Source organism: Sprattus sprattus (assembly GCF_963457725.1).
Source record: "Sprattus sprattus genome assembly, chromosome: 4".
NCBI classification, from domain to species: Eukaryota; Metazoa; Chordata; class Actinopteri; order Clupeiformes; family Clupeidae; genus Sprattus; species Sprattus sprattus.
In genome coordinates, this window is record NC_137923.1 from 40,006,012 (window position 1) to 40,030,109 (window position 24,098).

The 24,098-nt window shown below is 42.3% G+C and overlaps 2 protein-coding genes across 2 annotated transcripts; one reads left to right on the forward strand and one right to left on the reverse strand.

The window, feature by feature from the left end:
* Positions 1-305: 305 nt before the first annotated feature.
* On the forward strand, positions 306-5,668 carry ccn4a (cellular communication network factor 4a; the record flags this gene model as incomplete). Its single annotated transcript, XM_080838152.1, has 5 exons — positions 306-353; positions 2,209-2,491; positions 3,028-3,282; positions 4,913-5,106; positions 5,368-5,668. 5 exons carry the CDS (start codon positions 306-308, stop codon positions 5,665-5,667), a joined length of 1,080 nt encoding a protein of 359 aa, XP_080694278.1. The 3' UTR covers position 5,668.
* Positions 5,669-6,657: 989 nt separating this feature from the next.
* ndrg1a (N-myc downstream regulated 1a) lies at positions 6,658-18,346 on the reverse strand. The gene is made up of 16 exons (XM_080838032.1): positions 18,228-18,346; positions 15,130-15,204; positions 14,949-14,984; positions 11,860-11,965; positions 11,335-11,455; positions 10,755-10,817; positions 10,581-10,641; positions 10,165-10,251; positions 9,969-10,025; positions 9,763-9,866; positions 9,591-9,653; positions 9,449-9,500; positions 9,209-9,256; positions 8,774-8,809; positions 8,427-8,478; positions 6,658-8,131 (listed from the first exon to the last, which is right to left on the reverse strand). The coding sequence occupies exons 2-16, from the start codon at positions 15,184-15,186 to the stop codon at positions 7,875-7,877; spliced, it is 1,200 nt and encodes a 399-aa protein (XP_080694158.1). The 5' UTR covers positions 15,187-15,204; positions 18,228-18,346; the 3' UTR covers positions 6,658-7,874.
* Between the last annotated feature and the right edge of the window lie 5,752 nt (positions 18,347-24,098).

The following is a 24,098-nucleotide window of genomic DNA, read 5'->3' on the forward strand; positions in this document are numbered from 1 at the left end:
TCACGGGAGGAGCTCAGTTTGGATACCCAATACCGTTTAACCGTCTCACACGATGTCAGAAGCTGAGTGAGACCGTCTATGGTGCAGAGCGCTGAGGAAATATTATCCCATCGCAGGGGGAAAAAAGCGGGGCTTGTCCTTGCCCCTGACGTCACAGAGACTTTAATAACACTGCCTTTGCTCAAAAGACGCGCTTTAGGAAAATGTCAGTTTGCACAATGAAAGATTCCTGTGAAGAGAGGGAGCATTTGTTTTTCAAGGAGATCTAATTCTGGATTCAATGACTTTGATACTGGGATCCAGTGATGAGTTGGCTCCTGGCGTGGATTCTACTTGTAGCGGGAATTCATGAGGTGAGAGATAAAAGGCGTTTTGTAATTGCATTGCTGTAATTTTCTTGTGATCGACGATGTTGTGGTTAGCGGGAAGCACTTAGGATAACTATTAATAAGGAGAACATTAATGATTGTTTTCGAATAATCCACTGTTGTAGCCAGTGTGCAAACACGTGTGGCCCCAACCAACAAGCATAAGTGGGTGGTAAACCTGTCAAGTAGCCTAGACATTAAAAAGCAATCATCCAATTGTTATGCTCATATTTAGATATTTCGGCAGTCGAATAACTTAGTGTATTGTGGTTGCGAACAATAATGTGAAGAATTGATCTGTTGTCTGTCAACAAAACATTGGAGAAACGTTAGTCTCCTCTATGATTTTCTTGACGTGTTATCTTATCATAAAATGTTTAAAACGTTCTAAGAAGGAAGTCAGCCTATAAAATGTCCTCCTATCGCATCTCAGACTGAAAGGATGCAGGCCTACACATTGTCTATTATATCACCAGTTATTTTTTAGAAAAAAAACGGACTTTAACAACGGATACTTGCTGTTAAAACAGTAGGCCTATGTTATGCAGTATAACCACTTTGCAATACATTATTTAGTAAATACTGAAATTGAAAACGTTAACGTACTAGACACGGATTAATAAACTAAAATTCCAACGAATCAGCATCGTGTCATCTCGGGGCCATGTGAGGTGTTGCGGATGTTAAGTAAATTAGATTACAGTGCCACCGCGTGGTTAAATATAATAGCCAAATCTACAACTATAGTTTAATAACGGTTTACAATGAGAGCCGTGACAGTTGAAAAGCTATTCAGTTTACGCCATTCTCTTTCGACTCTCAATTAAATATATGCATCTCACTTTGTTGAATGACGATGCTTTTCGGAGTCGCTGGAAGACATGTGTTTGTTACCGACGCAGTGAGCAGGTTGTCATTGCGGCCCGCGGCTATGACCTCTCAGAGCTGTTGACATTTGACATGTTGATGCACAGGTTCGTCACCATACCATCACTGAAATATTGCTGAAATGTAAAGGTCTCAGTAGGCATCAACCAGGGGCCCGGCAGCCGTGACCCGTACATATACGCTGGCACCAAATGCGCTCTAGATTGTAAACTAATTTTTGGTTGTCTCGCTGCGCCCAATCAAGCCACAGCTAATAAAACATTATAGTGGTCGTGGGAACAAAATATAACACTGCTCTCTTCTGTGCTACTGTTCTCACCCTCTTGGTCTGCCAAAACTAGGAAACAGCTGCATTTATATAGAGCTCCAAAGAATCGTTGACGTCAGGCTTATAATTAAATCGTGCTGATTTGGAATATTAACTGTGTTAATGTCTGACTGCAGCGTTGGGAGTGTTGGGTAGCAAAACTAGATTATTGGCTGAAAAGTTTGGTGGCCGCAGAGAAAACCACCCTCCCCGAAGTGTAGGCTCAGTGGTATACACCTTGATCAGTCTCATATGCCTTATTATTAGCCACTTACACGGCGGAGCAGGGATTATTAAACACAGCCACTCCATGGCCTGCCAATAACAGGCTCAGGAGGTAAACAGCCCATAAGGTGCGAGGTGATTAATATTTGGGTGTTGCTTAACAATAAATGGTGTGCCTTGTTTTCGTTCTCAAAAGCACCATGCCGAATATGAATATGAAAAAGGCACAGTACAACACACTGCCGTAGTTCGGGGATAACTGAGGTCACTGACGTTGGATCTTCTGCTGAGAAACACACAGAAAGCTATCTCAAAGCAGAACCAGACACGAAGTACAAAATATTAAACGGTTATTGGCGTCTTTCACCTCACATTCGACACATTAAAACAAAACTTTGTTTCGTTTTGCTCCTCATCTAGGCCTTCTCACAAAATTCCAACGCTACGATGCCCACCCCAGAGCCCACTGCCCTGGAGCCGTACAACCGTAAACCGTATTGCAAGTGGCCATGCGATTGTCCCAAGAGGGCCCCGACGTGCGCTCTCGGTGTGAGCCTACTCACGGACGGCTGCGACTGCTGCAAGACCTGCGCTCAGCAGTTGCGTGAGGAGTGCAACGAGAAAGACCCCTGCGACCACCACAAGGGACTGTACTGTGACTACAGCGCAGACAAGCCTAGGTACGAAAAGGGAGTGTGTGCATGTAAGTGTCAACACAAAATATAGACACACTGGGAGGGGGGGTCAGTACAGCTATTCGGTTCAAGGATGTCAGTCAAATTAAGAGATTATGCTAATAGCGTCTTTTCATCCTTTTGACTAAGCCTTTGTATGCAAAAGTCTCTATTAAAGTGAACTCCACCAACTTGAATGATGAATTGGGTTTGTAAACCATTTATCAGTTACCTTTTCTAAGGACACTATAGTATTTGACCTGCCAGGTGTACTATCTGTGTTATTGTAGTTGTTGTCTACTTATATTCTCGTACATTAATCTCTAAGTGGAAAAATACAAAACTGCTGAGTATGATATCTAAATATGTTGCCAATTAATGTTAGTGCTTCAGTTATCTCTTTTTTCACATAGCAGTTTGTTTTACCGACAGGCTTTGTACACAGCCTGAGAGAATGGTCAATGCTATCTGTGCAGTATAAACAAATGAGGTTGAAGTTGAAAATTATATTAATGTAGGTGTTATCTGTTCCTGCATGACTGTGCTCTTCTTCTCGTCTGCGCAGATCTAACTGGCACTGGTTGTGAGTACAACGGTGTAATTTACCGCAATGGCCAGAGCTTTCAGCCCAATTGCAAATACCAATGTCTCTGCGTGAACGGCGCCATCGGCTGCCTGGGTCTGTGCAATGAGTCCCTGCCACCCAGGGTGTGGTGCCAGACCCCGCGCCGGGTCAAGATCCCAGGGCAGTGCTGCGAGACGTGGATCTGCGACGAGCCCAGGAGGGGGCGCAAGACAGCCCCCCGGCACGCCATGCAGGGTAGGTTTGAGCACATCTGACCTCTGACCCTGGGCACATAGCCTGGAGAGGTCAGTGTGAGTTTCTGGAAATATCCTTTCAATCAAAATCATGTTTATTACACTTTAAGATCAGCGACAGTTGTCACGGTAACAACAATCAAAGGCCAACAAAGCCAGCAAGCATTACAAATGTTTTTTTTTTGTTTATCAATGACAGTCGACGTACTTTTTATGTAAGATGTTCTATGGCCTGCTTTCTCTAATACAAATGTTGTACCACTGATTTCAGGCTAAAAGGAAGCTCAAATCTAAAATGTAGACTTTCAGATTAATTGCTCTTTTGCTAAGGAAAGACACCGTCCTTAACTGTTAGCCTAAATCATGGTATTGCCTGATCAATCTTCCAAACAATGTCAGCAGCCGAAGCTGCAAGCACAAAATGGATGAATACCACCATCTTGATTTGTTTCCGGATGACTCTGAGGTGGAAATAGTATTGATGTTTAAACAGGCAGGGGCACATCTCTACATACCCTTCATGCATAGGACTGCCTTCATCGTGAAAGCATGACCTAGCTCCATACTGCAGCATGGCTGTGTGTGGTGGGGTGTGAGGGGTTATGGGAGTTTGATCTTCCTACCTAGGGGCCAGCCAATCCCTTTCCTGTGTGCTCTCTCTCCCTCCTGTTTTTCTGGGCTGGTTTTCCAGCCCTCTATCTGAAACAGTTTAGTCATTCTGCTTAGAAAGAAGGAAATGAATAGGGTCCTGTTGTGTTGAGTGCTGCTGTAAAGCTGCACAGGAATGCTTTTTCTTCAGAGAATCTTTTATCAAAGTTTCACAAACTTGCAGGTGGTTCTGCACTAAAAGATTAAAAAAAGAGAGAGCCGTTAATCCGAACAGCATGCGATGCCAAGCCGCAGACGCGATGGATCAGTGCCGCAGCGTTTGTGTTGTTTGGGGCCGTTCCAGAATGTTCTCTGCTGTTGCTTTAGCGGAGAGGGTGAAGCCAACACATGTTGAGTAGGAGCGGCTGACTGGGAGTGGAGCTGTATGGGTGGAGCTGCAAAACAAACACAAGGGGAAAAAAGCCACTCAGTGCCCATTTCCCTCCCTCAGTAAACTTGGAAAACGTGTGTAGGCAATGGATTGCTACTGCAAGGTTACATAGCCTACTGAATGCAACATTAGTGTTATGAAGGGATATTCTAAACCTCCTTCTTTCAAACGTCCCATGAGCGGTGCGATTTAAACTAGGGGTTGGGTCACCCTGGTATGGTGCAGATGAACTGTCGGGGGGAGAATAAGGACAGTGGGTTCTTAGCTATATTTCATGTACTTTGTGCAAATCGTGTCTTCTCCATGTTCTGTTAGACACCTTTAAATGTATCAACTTAGTATTTGCTGTTATGCCTGCAAGTTGAGGAAAACCACAGGAAAGTTATCTGCCAAATGAAGTAGGCCTGGTACTGTAGCTTTGTAACTATCTTATAATCACAGTTCTGGAGAGGGAAACACGAAACACGTGAGAATATCACTTCCACTGGGCATTGCTTGACCTGTAACTTTGATAGGCCCTCAGAAGAAGTGTGACTGCCATGTCCGTGAACAGCGGGTCTGTAACTGGCATGTCCCCCCTGTTGGTTTCCAGCGCCCCCCTATCAGAATGACGGCTGGCACAAGAACTGTCTGACTCAGACGACCTCCTGGAGCCCCTGCTCTAGGACCTGCGGTCGAGGCATGTCCACACGCGTCACCAACGCCAACAAGCGCTGTGAGATGGTCAAGGAGAGCCGACTCTGTAACATCAGGCCCTGCGATGTGGACATCACCAAACACTTCAGGGTAAGTCAGGAAATGCCTGAGGACTGTGTATTTGGATTGATAGTGACCTCACCTTTAAGGTCATGGGTTTAGTTTTTTTAGGGAGTACATTACTTTTTGATACGTACACCTAAACTGCTGAAACTTGCTATACAGCCACCTGTCAACAAAACCTTGACCATATTAGTCTCTGTAAACTGTCACTGGAACAGAAAGGACCATTGATCATCTGATATTTTCCCACCCACACAACCCACCCACCCATATCCTTCCTCTCCCCAGCCAGGGAAGAAGTGCCTGAACATCTACCGGGAGCCTCGGCCATCCAACTTCACCATCTCAGGTTGTACCAGCAAGAAAGCTTACTGGCCCAAGTACTGCGGGGTCTGCACGGATGACCGCTGCTGCATCCCCTACAAGTCCAAGACGGTGGAGGTGGAGTTTGTGTGCCCCAATGGAGCCTCCTTCACCTGGCAGGTCATGTGGATCAACGCGTGCTTCTGTAACCTCAGCTGCAGGAACCCTAATGACTTCTTTGCTGAGTTGCAGCAGTACTTTGAGTATTCGGAGATTATGAACTGACAGAGGAGGTGGTAGGGGGAGTATGCACCCACTAAGCCTTTTTACACGCCAGCTGTCGTCCACCGCAAGTGCATTTATACCCACACCATAAGGACATGGATCCCTTTTCCCTTTAGGAGGCTTATGTGGAAAAGATAGAGCCATGTCCTCTTGTTATATTTCTGTTGTGTTCATCTTCATATATCATTTTCATATTCAATGTATAAATATATAAATGCTATGTAAATGTTTATGAGTGTAAATTACACTAATGACACAAGACAAGATCATTAAGTTAGTCCAGATAGCCCTCTGTTATATTATTTTAGATGCTCATTCCCCAAACAAAGTATAACAAAGTATATACTCCCCACCTTGTACAGCTCATGTAGTAAGTATTGCAGTTGTAAAAATGAAAGTGCATCATCTTGACTTTTTAATAAAGTCACTCGAGCTCTAATTTATTACTGTGTACATTTACATACTATAAAGAAATATAGTTCGGTGACTTAAGGTGCCAGACAAAGTGCCAGTGTAATGTATGTAACTTTTTTTTATGTAAAGGAAGATTTATAGTTAAGATTTATAATGTTCGGTCTCCTTTACTTTTACCTCATGCAGCTGCGTGCTTTTAAGTGTTTATAGTAGGGAGCCATAGTGCTGCGGCCGTGGCGGTGCTCCATACCACACACGCATCCAGTCCCCAAGAGGACCCAGGGTTGATTCCGGCCTGAGGTCATTCCTTGAGCCCACTCCACATCAACCCCAATCATTTCCTGTTGTATTTTCACTGTGCTATCGGATAAAAGCTAGAAAAATCAAAACCTAAAACTATTTTATTTATTAATCTCTATGTACCAACTCTCCTACCTCCATATTTTGAAGGTGAAAGGTTGCTTAAAGGTACTCATCTAGTATATAAACATGAAGAACACTCCATACCGCAAGTGTAGTTACATCTTTTTTAATTTTTTTTAATAAATACAAACTGTTAAACCATTAAAATACATACAGTTTTCTGCATTAGGCTTTTTTATGTCTTTACATGGGTAGGTGTTCTACAAAGCTTGCAAGTACTGCTGTAGTGCAAGTAGAAGAAGGTACAGAGGTGCATACTTGGTAAGTAACTTCACTAGCTAATCCATTTCAACAAGATCTTTATCGGTTGCTCTTCCCAAACCAACATAAAATAGAAAATTAGCAAGTCTGTATGAAGGATTCCATGGCACATTTGTTTTGTTCTCTTGTGCTTGATTGCATATACATGCAAATAATCACTTTCTTAACATATAAACAATTCCTGAAGCAATAATCCGGAAATTCAGCATACATACAATAGCAAGCTGTGCAGTCTACAGTCGTTAAGTTTAGTTTTTGTTTGATTGAGAACACGAATGGTAATCGACATTTGTGCTGGGAGTCTAGTTTGTTTGATTGCAAAACAGAATTGACAGTGATAAGGAATGTTTAGCGATCTTTAAGAATGGCTGTACCCCAGTGGAAATTAGCCTAAAAGTGATAAGATACTTCCATTAGTTTTCAGATGGAAACATTAGTGTGTTTAGTTTTACAGCTTAGAGTTGAATACTGATTGAAGAAACTGCGACTTTCCCAAAGCTTGCTCAACTCCTTTTTTTTCCCTTTCAGAGTTTCAATTCTACATATACAGAAAATGAATTACGTATACAAATTATCAGTAATGTCAGTCCTTTACAGATCATCATGAAAGCCGTGATGTCCGACACCACACTACAGTCAGCTAAAACGAGAATCCAAAAGAAAGTACATCGGTAATTAAAGAGGAAGATAAATGTACAAGCTTGTGTGCAGTCTGAGTGACGCAAGCACACCTTTCTCAGGCATTCTCCACATCTCTGTACCGCACTGCCGCTAACAACAACAAAATCGCTGCCTCCAGAGAGGCAGACAAAGGGAGCTGTTCTGGCCTAGAGGTTTAGCCCTTGACAGCAGTACAATGGTGTTCTCCCTTAGCTTAGCGCTAGAAGAGAGAGTAACCCGTTACAAAATAAAACAAAATAAAAACTCTTTGGCATAGAGACTCTTTTCCACATCTTGAAGTGTTGTGGGAGTCAATCGGGGGTTCAAGCCAGACTCATAGCATCCAGTCCTGGGGGTGTTGATGGTTAGTGGCAGTGCAGCAGAAATCAAAAATGGGGTAGGGGAAGGGTGAAGGAGAGTGGGGGCAGGTAGGGGGGTCTCAGAGGGGCTTAGCAGGACACTTCGGCGGACTTGAGGGTGGCCTTGTCCATAGTGCTGTTGTTGGGGGTCTCCATGTTCTCCGTGTGGGCGCGTACACGCTGGTGGTCGCCTGTGTGTGAGCGGCTGCGGGGGCCCTCGTTGGTGTGGGATCGGCTGCGGTTGCCCTCGTTGGTGTGGGATCGGCTGCGGTTGCCATCGAAGGAGGTGACGCTGGAGCCAGAGGCTGTGCGGGAGCGGACCAGCCTGGTCATGCTGGCGGCAGGCACTGCAGAGAAAAGGGAAAAAAGAGTTAGAAGCGTAAGAAAAGTCATTCAGACTTTAAAGTCAGCCTTTGTGGGGTATGGACTCACTAAGGTGAGTCACTGAGTCTAACTGAACAAAGATGTCAAGGGAAAAAAATATTCTAATTCATAGAACAGAATAGAATGGTATTACTACAGGATGGCAGATTAAATAAACCCAAAATAGGGTCAATATGTTGCACAAAACATTTTCACTGGCTGGATTTGGACCACATCAAGGATGTGTATGATGTGCTGGGGTGTGTCTGTGTGACTTACTGTAGCCCATGCCCTGAATGAAGTACTTGCAAGCCTCTGTCAGTTTGGCAGGCTGTGGAGAAAGAGATTACAGATTAGCCTCTCAACGTTACTTTGTCTGGCTATCACTGAGTTTGTGGGTCAGACGCAATGTGAATGGATACCTATGCTGTCTATCCTGTCTCCTGTAATTCGAGACACTAGGCAAGGCAGTGGCAGGTGCTGGTAACAGGTGTTACAGTTTTACGCCACTACTCTTGCTAATGCTCTTAAACAGCACTACTACCCAAGCGATTATCATTAGCCCAGTTTGTGTGTGGGGGTGTGTGTTAGTGTGTGAAGATCTGTCGTAAACTCAGTCAACACACCTGGTCAACCTGGGGCATGCCTCCACAATCTGACATCTGGAAAAAGAGAGGGAGAATGGAGGTTGGAAAAAAAGAGACAAAATAGAACACGCATGTTAGCTCAACAATACAGCAAGAAGGACATTCGTCACCCCTCACTGCCCTCTCAATGGCCGTTGGTCGCCACTCTCCCCCTCCCAAACAGCCTATTAGAATCAGATAGACATGTTGTTTGGGGTGCCATAAACCCAATTCTGGGCACGTACACCGACACTCTCGAATGCAAAGTAGGTCAGCGAGGATAGATTTTGACCTCAGGGCCGAGTTATTGTCGCCGGTCTGGCCCAACATAAGTAAATAAGTCACCAGGGTGTGCTGAGCTATCGGAATCTTATCAGCTTGAGCGATTTCCACTGGGGCTTTTAATTTGCGCCGCGAGGGAGAGAGGACACTCACCTTGAGAATAGTGGTCTTAGTTGGGTCCAACTTGGTGTTGCACTCGACCTGAGGGACACATGGAAAAAATCCAATAAATCTGATTCACTGATTAATTAAAACATGCCAGCAAGAACTTGTGAAAACAGCCTCTAAAACATTTTGACTTTGGCCACTTGAAAAAACTCATTTATTTAACAGTGCAGTGTTTTGGAGAGCATTCAATAAGTAATATAGAGAATAGAACCAGCTCAAACCTACCACAGCATCGACTGCGGGGGAGCTATCGCCAACCACAAGAAGAGAAGGGCACCTGGAACACAGGCATTCAGCTTTAGCACCTCACAGTGTTGACATTAATATAAGGTAGCACAACCCATACAGATTCGATTGGGCTACCTACTTCAGTGTTCTGGCGTTAATGGGTCCACCAGGGATTGGCCTCTCAATTTCCAGATCCCTGCGGCTAACATGGCAAGAAAACACGAGTGTTAGCTTCTGTCACACAGACATCTGTTTGGAATTTAGGTGATGAAAATTAGATGATGAAACTATGCAGATATCAAGAATGTTACCTGTTGTAGGATTTGATAAAGAGGTGCAGGTTGAACTGGTTCATGTCATTCAAGATATGGTGGCGGTACGTCGCAATCAGATCATGGTTTTGTTGAATTTCCTCCTGTTGCGAACAAAAAGTAACCAGACCCATCAATACAAAAATAATTATTGAGGGACTATATCCAAACATAAGAGACATGCAGGATGTTGAAATCATGCCCACCTTGCCAAAAAGATGAGAGATGAGCATGTCTGGCATGGCATGGGTCCAGCCGGTGATCTGAAACGCAACATTACATTAGAAGAACAATATATAACCCACAGAGAACAATATAGTTATATATATTGAAATAGTCTGTCTGGTTTAAGTGTAGGTATTTGTGAGGAAAATGGCTCTAGAAGGGCAATGTGCTGTCTACCTTGTGTGCGGCCCAGTCCGCCCATCCTTCAGCACATGGGTTGATGTTGATCAGAACCAAGCCCTCTACCAATTGTGGGTAATCAACCTGGAGGGGAGAAGAGTACTGAGTTTGTTCTGATAATCAAGGCATCACATTGAAAGCCTACAGATGGGCCTGTGCACCAGGATGAGTGATTTTGTGGAAGCTAAGTAGAAACAGACAAAGGGTCCCTGGTGTGAGGACCCTTCGGTGTTTCTCAGATCTAGAACATTCCACAGGCTCAAGCACAGGCCAACAACAATATGCAGCATCCCGCTGCCAGAATATGTAGGGAAAAGAAGGGGTTGGAAAAAAACAAGCGGGACTTTTAATCCCAGTTTGATTAAAAACTCTAATCGTTGAAGAGCGAGAGAGGAGAGGACGTCACAACTCACAGCGAATTTAGCGAGGACATATGCACCAGCTCCGACTCCCATTCCGATGACGCTCTTAACCCTGCAAGGTCACGCAAACAACAGCTGGTTTCACAACCAAGTCAAGTAAACAAAGCAAACACCTCAGTGGCTGCTTGACACATGTCTGTTCAGTTTGAGTCCAGCGTTACTTACCCAAAATGCTTGAGAATCAGGGGAAGTGTCTCAGACACTTGATCCATTGAAGGGTATTCATACCTTAAGGGCAAGAATGGTTATAGTAATTATTAAAACTTAACAGAAAAACATCCTTATTAAGTTGCGACTTTAAGTTATCTTTTCTCGTTGACAGTTCATTCATTTAGGTCAGCATTAAGTGTAAATGCCCAAAATAATCTTAAACAAAAACCGGACAAAGTTCGGCTTCGTATCACTCTATGGTACAAGAGTACATATGTGGCAATAGACAGATAAGCACAGTAGGTCAGGGGGGTTATCCAAGTACATGATTTAGTGATAAACCGGGGTAAATTACCTCAGAATAAGTGGTAATCCTCCTGAAAGAAGAGCCCTTTGGCTTTGTGTTTCTAGGAGAATGAAGCCATACGGCTCTTCTATTTGGAGGTTTACCACTTACCCAGGTTTATCACTAAACCAGGTACTTGGAATACCCCATTGTACAGCACTTGGGTCAACATGAGTTGTTTTTAAATGTGCTTTAGAAATACATTTGACTTTGACCCCCCTGACATGACGGTTTCCTCTGCCAACTCACCCCGTGGAGAAAGTGTTGGCACCTTCTTGTTGCCCTGGTGCATCAACATGGCAGACGGCAAAGTACTGCATGATCTCATGCATGTCCTCATGGTTGAACAGGGTGCTGTAGCAGGTCTTGTCTGGGAAAACAGACAAATACAAAGTTAGAAATTAGTGGTCTAGATGCTAAACACAAAACATGAACAATTAATGCTCCTAAAAAAACAAAAACTACTGTAGAGTTAAGAGTACTGCTAGTTGCATTTAACATATACTCAATATACTGGCATAGACTTTAATGTAAAAAATTCAATATGCCATCAAATATGCGTTCAATATGTCACTAAATATAATTATGTGTTGATACAAAGTTCAATAATTTAATGTAAAGACTATATATGGAGGTGAGACTTCACACATAGAGAGATCTGGATACTATTAATAAATAAACAACTGAGAGTTAATAGGCTTGATCTGTAGGATATTTATTTGCCTAAAGGAAACTTTAGTGTTGTTAAAAAATGCAAAGAATGAGATGTCTTACGGTTCAGGCCGATGTCATGGAAGGTAAGGATGACCGGCCGGTCTCCCTTGGGAACTCCTTTCATGGTGCAGTGGATTCGGCCATGAGGAGTCTCCACATCGTGCTCCTGCAAACACAAACGCAATCTGATAAGAGTCTGCCACTGTTCCGTCTTTAGATCTTCATTTTTCTAAGCAGCGATCTACGGATGGTATTGATATTGAAAAATTGAGCTAAGCCATTTTTTCCATCTCCCATTCCATATGCCACTTCAAGTTTATCAATCAGGATAGACAGTCCATTCAATGCCACCCTGTATCATGTTCCATACATTGACACTGTAAGATGTGACAAAATATGAGTTCCAACTTTGTCCGATGCATAATCTATCTGCACTCACAGGAAGTACTTTTTACTCATCAGAAATGCCTACAAGTCCAAAGGTGTGCAGACTTTAGTCCTCAACATACAATTTCAAAAACATCTACAGGGCCTTCTAAAGAGATACTGTTTATCAAAGCTGTTCCAATAACAGCATACCCTAACTATCCGCTCTTGTCATATCTGGGCCACCAACCCATGCCAACACTGAACATACAGTACAACATTCCAAATTAAGCATTTCATAAACATCCATCCCTTCCAAAGACAACTTGCATCCAAAGGTATTAGCAACTTGACTCTCTGTGCATCTTGTTCCTTACTAAACACATTCTCGTGAAGATTCATGAAGGGCGGTACTCACCGCCGACTCAATGTCAAAGTCTAGGTCCATCTCAGAGTCTTCAAGAACCATTTTGACTGTCTGTTTGACTAGTGGAACTCGTAGTATGAAGTAATGGATGAAGATAGGTAGGCGAGGTTAAGATCCAGTTGCTAGTAAACCTCAGAGAGTTCTTAGCTGGTAAGTCTGTGCGCTGCATTTTATACTCCGGCTGTTTACTCCTCTGCATAAGCCCCTGACTCCCATGGTGCTTTGCAGCCTGATCAAAACAAGCTAATTCTAGTTGAAGAGATCCGCAAATTGGATCAGCCGTGAATGTCAGACAGTTCAGTCGGTCAGGGACACAGGAAGAATCTGGTTTAATAGTAGCGCACTCGTCATGTGATCATGTGAACGATAAACAACAACATAATTGAGTTCCATGCTACTGTCATTGACTGTGACAAGTGCAAGTTCTGGATCCCTCTCAATTGACTGGCAATGTCAAGAGGTCAAAGTATGACTTTTGAACCAGAACATCAACTGGGAAAAACACTAATGTTCAAAATGAATGGAATGTAGAAACAGTGAACAGTCAGCACAAACAAATGTAATGATGGCACTAATAAGTAAAGACACTGCACATATGAGCACAAAAATTAGCTGCCTTTTTGGCAATACTCGTGTTTTTGACCAACACTTTAAAACAACATAAGCAAATGTGTTAGTCTTTTTTCTTCTTTTGTTCTTTGTACAACTTCCTGGGCACCCTCTGTGCCAATGCACGTGTGGCACTCCATGAGGTCTGGACAATTATCAACACACAGTAAACAACAGACACAAACCGGTTCTATCAGCCTTTGGCTAAAGAGCTACGCAACCCCAACCTCAGCCAGGCTCTGCAACCCATAACCCAGAAGCGAGGTAAACATCTTATAGTTCTCCTTGACTGCCCCATGATGTAAACACGTCTCGTCTCGTCTCTAACACCACCCCCACTTCCACCCTACCCCAACGTGCCTCCGCCTCTGTTAATCCATTTAAACTGACAAGTCCTTAAAGGTGAGGAGAAGTGGCTCTTCTGAAGCTCCTAATGAGGCTCTGGCAGATGGCTGCGTCGCTTCGCTGTAATTCTTGCAACACTCTAAAGACGGCCTCCGACTTTACGCCTGCCCTGGAAACCTCAGAGAGCGATAATCTGCCACGGGGTTCAGCACGGGGGATGCCGGTCAGATGGGCGCGTCTGCAGAGCCTTGTGAGCAGCCCTTAACAGAGTCTTATTCGCTATTTGAGGTTCTCTGACAAAAATAAAAAAACTTTTCTGAAAATAAAAACATGGACAATACCCTACAGAAAAAAACTCCCTCATTCTGTGGATAATTGTCTGGTTACCTCAGAACATGCACAAATTAAGCAATAAGCCTCAAGAGGCCGTGGTTTGCGCTGATTTTAGAACAGGTAAGGGGAGTTGTTAGGCACGACGCAAAGCGGAGTGCCATTTAACCCCTTTACCTGTTCTAAAATCAGCGCAAACCACGGACTCGCGGGGCTTATTGCTTTTCTAAAACTGTTACTACAAATATTTGATATGGTTTCATAAATAAAGACAATTCAATTTAAGAAACAATAGTTTAATGATAAACCGTCATTCTTCCGCCACTTAAAATTATAGTTCCTAAATAAATCGTTGCCACGCAACCCTTGAAGCAACGCAACAGCCAGATGGAACACTGGGTATGAAATGCGCTATATGAATGCCTTGCCATTCGCTGCGCAGTAATATGGAAGGTTATCAGGTCAAATTGTAAGGTTATGCTGGGTTTTACAACGGCTTTTAGCCAATCACAATCAACGATTTGAACAATCAGTTTTAGAATGGACAATACCCCACAGAGTGACAGGGTCTGTTCTGTGGGGTGTTGTCCGTGGTCCTGAAATTTGGAAAGTAGTCTAAAATGATAACCCCCTCACGTGGAGACTACAAACCATCTCCCATACATGGAGTTGTGCATCATAACAAATGTCAAAGCTGTGTGTGCAAAAACATTCAAATCTGTCATGACCTTGGTACACAAAAGCTCTTCATAGCATGATATAACTGTGAGGAACAGCATTTCTAAGAACCATTGACAATGTAATCACTGCTGCTATGTGTATTTATGTGTGTACTCATAGGAAGCCCTCCTTAAACTCCCATGTCAGCTCATCAAAAATGGCTCACAGGCAATGCTTGCTATTCCACTTGTTGACCAACAGAGGGCACCAGACAAATGAAAACAACAAAGCCTTGAGCATATTGTAAAATATACCAAGTGGTCTACGGTTATGGGACCCTTGTACGTGTGTATGTACTTTTGGATGCTTTTGATTTCGGATAGGAATTTGCCACTGTGTAAGAGGACCTCACCTTGATTGCAAGCTTCTGAACAGCCTCTCTCAGACCCTAAAACAACAACAACAACAACAACAACAAAAATCTTTTAATAACACAAACAGATAGACATATAACACCTGTACAGTCACATAAATGCAGTGAAAGTGGAGAGAGGTGTGAACCAAATAACCAATTACAGAAATGGCAAACATACCTGCAAGTCCTTGTCAGCAAGCAGAGGTTTTGATTCGACAACCTGGATGTCATCCATGTTAAGTGTTGTAGTCGCCTGGAGAGAGAGAAAGAAGCCCAAAGCCATGCATAGATTAGAACCAAACTCGTATGAATGGAAAGTTGGAGCATTATCCAACACCCCCCAACCCCAACCTTGAAAGGCAACAAAAGGAAGTTTCAAAATGCACTCACACTGCTATTGTGTGCTGTGTTTGTGTTGTTTTCAGTTTTTGCCCGAACTAAAAAATATGCCTGCATTAAAAAAGGTTGCCTTGAATCACTTGACCCGTTTCACTTGCATTTGGGATGGGGCTAGCCTATCCTCCCACTCACTTAGGCATTTCCATCTGAGGAAGTGCGTCCAAAATGTCAAAATGCTCTTGTAAACAAAGGAAAAGAAACAGCTGTGTTTAATGCAACATTGTAGGGGCAAGTTCCTTTAAGGGTTTATTCCCACACTACTACAAATACATATAATTAAACGTGCTTTTAGAGAACTATCTTAAAAAATAAAGGTGGTCGTAGCAAGTAAAAAAAATGTATTCTGAAATATGTGTAACGACATATTTGTAGACATAGAGAAGCAGCACAAAGTAATGCAAGCATGCAGGTTGCAGCCATGCTTGACACAGAACTATTGACTTAAACTCGGTTAAATAACTTAGTTAACATGGAATTACTGGGTGACCTAGCCAATGCTCAGAACATGACAGGAGAAGCATATTTGTTTCTAAGGACTTTATGAGGAGCTAAATCTACTCCATTGTCGTACTACAAAAGTGCATTATATGCAGCTCCATAAGTCCCCCCCCCCCTTTCGATTCCTCAAGAGGAAGCTAATTTTGAAAGAGAGGGAGAGCGGGCAAAAATTAAATCTAACAGCAGAGATGGGTGGTAATCAGAGCAGAGGGAGACAGTTGCCTGCCTGTGTATGTAAATCAAATTAGAGGTCTGAACAGGCCCTTTGTTTGGCAGGAGGTTTGGAAAGGTCACGAGTCAGGCTCTTCCTCTGCGGCTGGCTTGGCCAGAGCACACAGGAAGCCAGTGACACAGCCACTTCCATGCTGCCCCCTTTCAAGCCGCACTCTCTCTCTCTCTCTCTTTCCACATTTCTCACTGTTTTCCGCGTGCGGGAACAACTATGAGCGCTTTTGTGCTTTATCTGCCCACAGATTAGAGGGTGAAAAAAAGAATTGAAAGAATTGCTCTCTATTTTTAAGGGGGAGAGGGGGGTGGTCTATTACGCAACCTGCAAGACATCTGAGGTCACAATTAAAGGCACTTGTTTTGTCGCTTGAGAGGTTATCGCAAAACTAAACTAAAATGTCACAAAAACATGCGTGACTTAACACGATATTGTTGGGCAGAGCTGGGCCTCATCTGCCACACAAATTCAACAGCTGAACCATGTGAGAAGGGTGGCAATGTTCACATGAGAGGCTGGAAATATTACTGGAAAACTGACAAAAGCAACAATATAGTCTGTGGCTTTGCACCAATAATAAAAACAAACACTTTTGAGTGTCTGGGGTAGCTTGTAAATGTTGCTTAGGTGGCAGTCTTAAATCAACTGGGTCAACTGCTGTTATCATACGCTGTGCTTTTATGGCCTCTCCTGGCTAATATTTTACCTGGGAACTAGACAACAACCCCAGGGCAATTGGCAACAGGTCTGCGATGTCTCAGTACAGCACCTGCAGGAGTGCGTGCTCTGGGCATGGTCCTTAACGGCTTCATAAACACGCCTTATCACAGAGAGTAGCTGACGCCGGTACCACCCTGGCCCAGAGCAGGGCCGGATTAGGGCCTGGTACTTTATCAGAGACAGCTGATAGATGGGATGAATATATGGCTAACAGTCCGGAGATGGATATTAGTAGTTATAGCACTGTTATAAAGGTACAGTGTCATTTATCATTAACAGAGGAGTATGTCTGATGTCCATGATGTTGCTAACAGAAAACACTCAAACAGCCTGTTCAAAGGGGCATCCCATTTTAAAATTAAAACAGTTACTGACATTCAAAAGTGCTTTAGGTTTAGCACTGTAAACGTTAGGTCAAAGTTGTAGATGTCAGAAAACAACAAAGATGTTGCTTTATATTAATAAACAATAAAACCAGGAGACAAGAATTCTTCACAAAATTAACTTAAAGTCCCCTTGCACCACTCACATGAACTCAAATACATTGTAGCAACCTATTTGTTTATCCAGACTGGTCCGACTGGTTTATATTTACTGCCGTAATCCTAATACTACAACGTATTGCACAAGATTGGAAGACTTTAGTATAATCTCATTACAGCAGTTCAAAAGATGCGTGTCAGTTATTTGAGATGCACCCATTTTGCTCTTATAAGACAAACGTGTTTACCCCGGGACTGGATTTGAGACCAAAACCTCCCCTGAACAAAATCTCAATTCTGGCCAGACTTGCACAGCAGTCAGTTGCATAGGTTAAATCCAAGCAAGCAAAGCATCTGCAGGAACAATGATGGCTTCCTTAATCTTACAGAAGTCCATTTTAATCTGGCAAATCCTCAATTCTAAAATATCAGTAAACAGCTTAGCTAGTTGAGACCTACATTGAACAGAGGAGAATACAGAAAATGTTGGTATGGCGACCAGAAGCATTACAATAGTCTGCAGGGGGTCTCAGTTTAACAGACAAAACAAAGGGTTGAATACACAGTGAATGGCGAAGCGTGTAAACAACAACTTCGCAGCTACAAGTGCGCACACGTGCCAACCTAGGCGTACTTGTTATTGGCTATTACAAATATTCACAAGTCATTAACCCCCCACTGAAATTGCGAGCCTGTATGAAGGATGCATTTGGGTGAAATGATTAAACATGACAAGTCATCGCATTTTATTTTACTTCTAAGGAACATACTCTGGCATAACTCATGTATACAGCAGGCTGAACTTGGGTCATTTCCGCGCAAAATGAAACAACAAAAACTTGTTAGTCTTCTAGTTACAGCAGGAGAAACATGTCAGTGCATGCATGTTTGCCACATTAACACAATGTAACATAATTACGTTTTGTTTTTTTCAGGTATGTGTTTGCTTACCAGAGATACGGGAATATCCGCACTGAAAGTCCTTAAATTTTCGCCAAACGGACGGTAAAGCCACCAACGAAATATAAACTATCGTTTAAGAGGCAGAAGAGCTGTGGTGCTGATTTCACTACTAACTGCCACAGGCCGCAACTGGTAATTTTAAAGGCTTGATTCTGTGGAGCCCAACCCACTCGGCGCCTATCCCACTGCTATTGGACAATTCTGCTATATTTTGTAATAGCTGCGTTGCTAGGAGTTGCATGTCAAGTGATGACATAGCTACAACAGTGTGTAGCAATATGTCTGACAACTGCGCCTTTTTCCTCAGAGATTATAAAACTCCCTCTCCTCTCAGACTATAGTGCGCTTGTATCATGTTTGTAGCAGTTTTATGTTTTCTCTCTTAGAAAATACGTTCTGCTTTATCCATAGTGAACTTGCCGTGATATAGTTTTAAACAAATGTCAGACATTGATTGACCAAAACATCGAACACAATGAAAGGGAATCCAAACCGAGCAAATTAATTTAATGATAATGAGCATCGCGTGCATATACACCCACTTCAACTGGTATATTTTCTGAAACTGTTAATTTAAGTGAGAAGCCAGCAGATTGTGTGGCGGAGCCACCTGTTGTGTTCTACGCGTTGAACTGCTTCACACACTGGTTTATTTCTATCTCTGGCTTGGCAGTCATGAGCAAGCCCTCTCACGCCTGAGCTCAAACTCATTAATTCATATGCCATCTATTGGATATAGTGCTGTTTCTTCCATGGCACCATTATCAAACTCTTGCATGAGAATGTCTGTGAGAAAACCCTCTGTTTCCATACAATGCTGCCTCTGTGGGTTGCTAATGTGAGGTGCTGATAAGGAACGCATTCAGAGTGCAGGCGTTTAGCAAGCAGGCACACACACACACATTCACACACACACACACACACATAGGCAATACAATAGTCTTTAAGTAACAAGAGAACCATAAATGTCTGAAACAGACTTGTGCAAAATATCTTTTTTACATTTTCATATAGTAATGATGGACTATAGACGTGACCCATCGATGCCTGCAGTACCTGTGTCTGCTAAAGGTCGGACACTATGATTCAGAGGTAGCACCCTCATGATTTATCATATATTATCATTATTTTTCTAAGTTTACAGTGTATGAGAGCTTGGAATGTGGGCCAAAGAGTGAAAATTTGCAGATAAGAGAAGCAGACTTTACCCTGAACTGATTATTTGGTTTGTGTGAACAGGAAGGCCTCTCTCAGCCCACGATACATCACGTACCACAGGGTCTCTTTCTCACATGAGATACTCCTGGCAGCAACACCTGTCATTTCAGGACAGTAAAGAAGAAGTTTCTAGAAGCAGCCAACCATTGAATTGGCACCATTTCTATCACCATACCTAACGTTGAATAAACTTTGACTGCGTTGTTGTGATGTTGAAATAAATGGTTGATTTAAGATTACATTAACATTTGAGCTACTCAATACGCTTAACACATGCTTTTTCCCCATGAACAAATCTTTAAAAAAATGTCTCAGTGCAAATCTGTATTGCATAGCCGGCACTGGGATAGTTAAGTCAAAGGTGATCTCCTGCTTGCACTGTCCTACAAGCGCAAATACCACCCAGTTCTATTTTTTCCAGCGCAAACACTGACATCAAAGTTTTGTGGTTGCACAGAGGGGTTCCCAAAGATAGGAGATAAACACCGACCTTTCCCTCTTCCACTGGTTTTTGACAAATTACCAAAAACCTATGAGTGCAAATCAGAACTCATGACCTTAGACTTGGCTGTTTTGAATTGCATGACAATAAAGAGTAAAGGAAGCATAAACACACTTTATGTAGAGCTAACCAGAAGTGTGTCCGACTCAATACTTAAAGAAACAGTATGCATTAATGGCCACGATTTGAAGCATGTCTTAATGAGCAACTAGTACAGGTATTATCTTAACATTAACTTCCATGGTAGATGCCATGGTCATGTGAAGGACAGATAAACACACCCGTGGTTCCAACTAGTCACCGAGGCTATACGCTGTGCAGTTTCGTGGCCTGGATGAACTATATCAGCAACTATATGGCCGACTATATGGACGACTATATTGTCGACTATATCGCTAACTATATCACCAACTGTATCGCCAACTACATTGCCATAAGACATGAATAAGCATGCTAGAAAGACTTTTATCAGTGCCAACTGTTTTTGAATGCCTTTATCTTTTTTTTCTCCTTAAGGCAAGTTTATTTGTTTGTGTGCTCTTATCTTGTTGGTCTGGTTGTTCCAAATTGAATACCCTTTAACGCTATGTTTCTCACGTATTTGCTGGTGGCTGAGAAGTGTTAAGAACTGGCTTAATCTGCTTGAGTTCGGAAGAAATGTGATGAAATGTAGGTGTAACATCCTGAGCTGTAGTGATTCAGACACACATGACTTCAGTGAGACTTGGTGGATAAAGCACTGAATGGGTGAGCCTTGGCCGTGGTATGTCACTGATAGGTAAATACCTCTTGTGATTTTCAGCACGTGCCATTTCATGTGGCTGTCGTCAGAATATTTTGCATGGGAAAGCCCCGCCATGAGTTTACACGTCTAGAGACTGACAGGAAGTGATTTTCTGATGTTCCTGTAGCATACATTGATAAACAGAGTTTCAGAAAGTATGACTTTTAATGAGGAACCAAATCAAGGCCTATATTAATGCCTGTACAACTCACTTTACAAAACCATTCTCCAATTTAGAACCACCCACCAGAATTACATGGTAATCTATCTAATGAAAAATTGGTTCAAGAGACATCAAAAACAAAAACATATTGTATGGCATGGAGAAAAGCAATAAGTTGTTGTTATCTTTTTGGAGCCAGACAGGGTTGTAAATGTTGTTAGATCAAGGGCATTGTAAAATAGCTGAAGGAAGGTGAATAATAAACTACAGAATGAAAAGCCAAAACCGCATTCTGTTTTTTTCATTGACGTCCTCAGGATGTTTAGATAATCTATTAACGCCTCACCAGAAAATTTAGGGCAAGCTGTGTGAAAATCAGCAGACTGTCACTTGACACACATTTGCCAACATAGCTGGTGCCATGTAATGAGTTATGCTAACATTTTGCAACAGTTCAAAACTGTCCCACCTCACGTCCACAGTTCTTGCCATGAGTCATTCTCTAGAAGGAGCTGCAAGGGCCTCTCTGTGTTTTCAATATTGTTAGGGAGACAGGGACAGAGCCATTAAGTGACTGAGTCAAATACGTCCTCTCACATCATCCTGTATGACCTTGCATATTGTACCTACAGTTCATATAGTAGGCTAGTCGTTCGTTTCAATATTGTCTGTATATATTTTGTTTATCAGGCCAACAAAAAGTCTCATCTGTCAGTTTGGATCAAGAGCAGTGTTTGTGTTAGACCAAGGCTTGTTTGGGGTTGCTTGTAGATAAGTGATACTGTATGATGAATGTCACTGCATGTTACATGTATATTTGCATGTCTGTATGCTAAAGGATGATTGCAAAGGTATGTAAAAAAAAAAATGCTTTTTAATGAAAAGGTATCAGGGCTGTCTCCTGACATGAATTTAGTTTTCCATTAAGATTGTACATTCACACAGGCATGTATTGGCTGCAGAATTCTGACTATATTTGAAGTCTAAGTATTGATAATGTCGACCAGAAATTGGTGAGCAATTGGTAAAATTCGTGTGGGTAATTCTAATGGTTTGCCCATGGGTCATGATCTATATTAACCCATATATAATAAAGATTTTATTGATGAAATACCTGTAATTAGATTGGCTATAGATATGGGACAAGGCTGTTTCAAGATAATAACATAGTCTTGCCAACCAATCTACAACAACAATTGGCCCTCTTTGTTGGTGTAAAAACAACTGTGATAACATGGTAAATAATTGCTATCTTGCTACAACTTTCATGTTTATTCACTTAAGTTACTGAATGACTTCTTGCACTTCAATGTGTTTAAAGTTTATCAGTTTAGTTATAAACCAAATTGTTTTGAAACTGTAAACCATGTTGCTCTGACTGATTAATTATTTACATTGTATGTATGAAAATATGAAACTATTGTAGGTCTTTTTAGTTTAATTTGAGTTTAACCTAAAAAAATATTTTTTTAAAATGTCTTTGCAGTCACAATGGAATCACTTTAGATTTTAAATCCAAAAATACCTAGAAATTACAAGATCAGAAATACAATACTGCCTGCAATTCCTCGACAATGGTAAGCATGGAGAGCAAGTGGAGTTTGGACGTAGGGCTCCCAAGCAGAATCAATACAACTCTGAACTCTGAACAAACTCATTTTTTATTTTTTTTAATCTAGTCAGTTTTGCGTCTGACAGTTGTGGGCTCCCATTCCCACCCATAACTTCTGCTGCTCACAATTTGAGTTTCATGGCACGCTGCCATCTGTTCAGTCCTAAGGGCTGTGGTTACCCACACTTGGTTTGACAAGTGATTTTACATACGATGGATGGATGACTCTTTCTCCAGCCATTCTGGGTTATGGTGCAGAGAATTTAAAGCAGCATTATGGAGGTTTGGTCTAAAACAAGTAAGCTCACTACCTAAAGAGCCTACAAAAACCATACATACACGACCAACAGCCCATTTGGCACTGATTAAAGCTTGCTTACATGCTAACCGGTGTCTTTTGGTAAAATAGCTAGCAATGTTGCACTGTGAAACATTTTCTTACATTTTGGTGGGGTGTTCCCCCCGGCACCAAATAACTAGACGGCACATAGCCTGGAGGGCTATTGGGAGCATCCGGCGCATTTATCTGCCCTTCACATGACCAGGTATCATCAACATCAATTTGAAGATGATATCAAAAGCAATTGCTTATAAAAACATACCTCAAAAACTGGCAAATTCCTGCATAGTGTTACTTTTAGGGAGAACACTAAGCCAGGAACACAGCTCCCCTTCACCCACGTACAAACCTGGCCTGGCTGCTAGTTATGCATCGTTACTACAGGTCATTGTGTTGCTAGATAAGACACTGCCATTTACTGAAATGGAAAATGTACCTTACCTAGCTGTGTTGTTACCTAGTGTTTTGACCTTTAACGGTAGGCCTGTACATGATTTTCCAGGTGTGGCCTACCTCCTCACCAGAAAGAGGGGGCTCAGTCACAACTGGCCTTTCCGTAACTCCATTAGGAGGGTTTCGCAGCACTAAGCTGACATCAATGCAAACTGAGATCTTACATAACAGCCACAATCCCATCAGATGGAGACAGGAAACAACATTAAGTAAAAGCCTTTGAAAATGTTTGGAAAAAGTACACCAAACATTTATACTGTAAAAAAAGATATATGTAATTGACAGCAGAAAAACTGTCTGAAACTTTTTGAAAGTGTGCCTAAATAAACAAAATGTTTAAATAATAAAAATGCAGAGTGCCTTGAACTTGCTTGTGTATCTTGTCTTATTATTGGAGAATATACCATCAAGTCCTTGTGGTTTGTGCCACATGAAAGAGAAGAAGTTGAATGCCAGGGAATGCAGAATTAGGCTTCAGCCCTGATGTCACTAACAAGGAGAAAACCACAAATAAAATGTTCATCTGCCCCTTAGACCATCATGTATCAATTAAAGGGGGATGCCCTTGAGGAGGGAGCTGGACTTACAGAGCCAAATATAAAAGAATCGCATTCCCACTGTGTCACAGGTGGAGTTCTAGCGTTGTTATTCCTCACACAGGAAAACCAGGCCGGAATCTCAGATGAAAACAAGCACATGTGTAAACACCACGTCTTCTCCAGCACAGCTGGACCAAGAGCCATTGCAGGTCTCTCTGCACTAGCAGGGGGCATCAGGGTCCAGGGCT